This window comes from Herpailurus yagouaroundi, unplaced genomic scaffold, assembly GCF_014898765.1.
Source record: "Herpailurus yagouaroundi ecotype Mexico unplaced genomic scaffold, PumYag 166, whole genome shotgun sequence".
Taxonomy (NCBI): Eukaryota; Metazoa; Chordata; class Mammalia; order Carnivora; family Felidae; genus Herpailurus; species Herpailurus yagouaroundi.
Window position 1 is genome coordinate 66440 of NW_024412407.1, and position 3037 is coordinate 69476.

The window sequence follows — 3037 nt, forward strand, 5'->3', positions numbered from 1 at the left end:
ATTTTGTCACCTATAATTGATACACTTATAAACGCTAACAATTTTCTAATAGAAACTAATTTCTAAGGAATCTACTTAGACACATGAACAATTTTTAAATAGACAACATTTTCTAATTTGAGCATCAACACTAATCTTTAATCTCTGCCAAAATTTTCCTCTCATTTTGTTAGAGTATGCAGCAATAATTTGGTAGTGTTACAAAAACTATAAATGAATATTAGTTGTAAGTACGTTCAACTAAAATAAATAAAGATGTAATACTTTATGTTGTATGTTACAGCAAATATAATATAAATAAAAAGATATTTTGATCCTTGACTAGCATTCAAAGACAACAGAGACCGATTGAAAATCTCAACTCCATTTCTTTCAGATATTTATAGGAAATGGAAGTGAGATGAGAAAAAATATCTGTTAAAGGTTATCAATAAAATTATCTTCTTTGGAACAAAGATTTTTTTTTGTAAATATAGCTTGAGAAGGTATAAAGATGAATATCAAAGACATGAAAGCAAAAAAACATTGAAAGAAACTATGTATTGGAAGCTATAATTAGATTCATTGATATTATTGGGGTTCCTTTGTTCATTTGCATTATACATTATGCAACAGGATATTCATTTGCTTGAGAAAGAAACAACCCTTTGTATCATGTTCATGAAGGCTTTTTTCACTTGCTGGTTCCGTAAAGTGTAAATGAAAGGATTTAAAAGTGGGGCAATGGAGGTATTGAGCACTGCAATTCCCTTGGAAAAAGATATTCTTTGTTTGACTGACGGCTTAAAGTACATGAAGATACAGCTGCCATAAGAAAGAGATATCACAATCATGTGAGAGGAACAGGTTGAAAAAGCCTTTTTCTTCTGATTAGTTGAAGGGATTTTTAGAATTGTTAATGCAATAAAGCTGTATGATATTATCACCATTACCAATGTGACCACAAGTGTCACTGATGCAGAAATGAATCCCATGGTCTCTAAGAGCTGTGTGTCTGAGCAGGAGATCTGCAGCAGGGGAGTTGTATCACAGTAGAAATGATCAACAACGTTGGAGGCACAGAAGTCAAGCTTTATGCCTAAGAGGAGAGGTGGAAAGATGACAAAAAACCCAGCAAGCCAACAACAGAAGACAAGTTGCATGCAGATCTTACTGCTCATGATGGTTGTGTAGTGCAGGGGCTTACAGATGGCAACATAGCGGTCATAGGACATGGCTGCCAGCAAGTAAAATTCAGATGCACCAAGAAGGAAGGCAAAAAACACTTGAGTAACACAACAATTAAAGGAAATGGTTTTGTTCCCAGTTGCCATAGCAACCAACAATTTGGGAATGCATGTGGTAGTATAGGAAATTTCTAGGAAGGAAAAATTCCGAAGGAAAAAATACATGGGGGTCTTGAGGGTGATATCCACCAGGGTGAGTGTGATGATGAGCAGATTGCCAGTGACACTTAGCAGGTAGGTGAGAAGCAGGAAGACAAATAGCACAACTTTCAATTGTGGGTCATCAGTCAAACCTGCCAGGATAAACACTGTCACTTGTGTGTGATTTCCCATTACTGTCCTCTACTTTTCCAGGTCTAAATAGAAAAGAAAGAAAGAAATTGATAGTCCTAAGGGGAAAATAGCAGTGGTAACTAGTGTCTAAAGTAAAATTAGGAAAGCAATCTTTCAGATAGAGTAACACCATTCATATTTTAGGAGGTTATGCCAGGAAGAACAATACTTTGCATTTCCAAAGTATCTGGATAGAGAATTTTATGTTTACTTTGCAATTCTGCCAGAGAATAATGATAGCGATGATTGATATGATAGCGGTTGTTGACTGTTTTTATATGAGGGAAGTTAGAAGGACTTTTAAAGCATGCACAAATGCTTCTTCTCTCTTGATTTTAGCAAGAATTGAAATGTATGCCATTTCTTATTCAATTAAGAGCTTTGCATTCAGATCCAAAATGATTATTGTCATTAAAATTATATCAGAAAATGGTTTTCATAAAATATACACACCACACACACACACACACACACACACACCTCACCATCATCAATAGACAGGGTTATATAACTTTACCATTTTACTTAATCAAATTCAAATGCCTGATTCTTCTGTCATTTACTTTCATGGCTAATGAGATACAGTTTCCAATAAGTGAATATGAAACATCATGAATAGTTTTATTTTCTGTCCTTAGTAGTATATCCATCCCATCAAACTCTGTTATCATTCCCACTCTTCCCACGTTGTACTCCCAAACAAAATCAGCAGGAATATTCTGGTAATATTTGTGTGTCTAATAAGAAACTGCAGTTTTCCTAAGTTATGATTCTGAAAAGTGAAAAAAAAATGAGAGTAATGGATATAGAAGCATATAGAAATATATAAATATGAGTTCAGGAAATCATATGAAGTGGGAGAAAGATAAAGATAAATCTGTATGGAAACCTAGAGATATAGAAGGGATTTTTAGAAATAGGTTATTGAGCTTAAGGAAGAAATTAAATTAGTAAGAAAAATTGAAAGAAGATTAAGACATTTAAATTAGTAATAATCCTGAAATTAAAAATATGTAAGTTTGTAAGTATTAATAAATACAAATTATAAGAAAATATTTGTCATGAAATTTCTCTCTCTGCTTCTATGCTTTACACTTACCATTTTAATCTTTCTGTAAAATACAGACTGAAAAGATGAACAATTTGAGGTCAGCATGGCTTAAAAGAGATGAACAGTATTTGGTAAATTTCAAATACAATGAATCACAGAATAGTGTTGGCAAAATTTTAGGAGGCATGTATTCCTTATCATAAGGATATTCAAATGTTTGGCTAAAATGTAATTAAATATTAACTATAGATAACAGTAGTCATCTCAACATATGGCATATATTAGAGACAATCAGATTGTTCTGGTTTGCACAGCTAGCAAATTGGACACCAAGATTAAGTTTGAAAGAGTGTTTTTCCCTACGTTGTGCTCTGAAAAATAACTTCTACCAATGATTATAGGACAGCTTATTGTGCTTTTTTCTTTT

The 3037-nt window shown here is 33.1% G+C and overlaps 1 protein-coding gene across 1 annotated transcript; it reads right to left on the bottom strand.

The window, feature by feature from the left end:
• Positions 1 to 620: 620 nt before the first annotated feature.
• Positions 621 to 1993, bottom strand: LOC121039033 (olfactory receptor 6C74-like). Its single transcript, XM_040489040.1, has one exon. It carries the CDS (start codon positions 1557 to 1559, stop codon positions 621 to 623), a length of 939 nt encoding a protein of 312 aa, XP_040344974.1. The 5' UTR covers positions 1560 to 1993.
• Positions 1994 to 3037: the final 1044 nt, after the last annotated feature.

Bases quoted from the DNA above. Each gene is read 5' to 3' on its own strand.
- LOC121039033 (XM_040489040.1), bottom strand. From the start codon at position 1,559: ATGGGAAATCACACACAAGTGACAGTGTTTATCCTGGCAGGTTTGACT.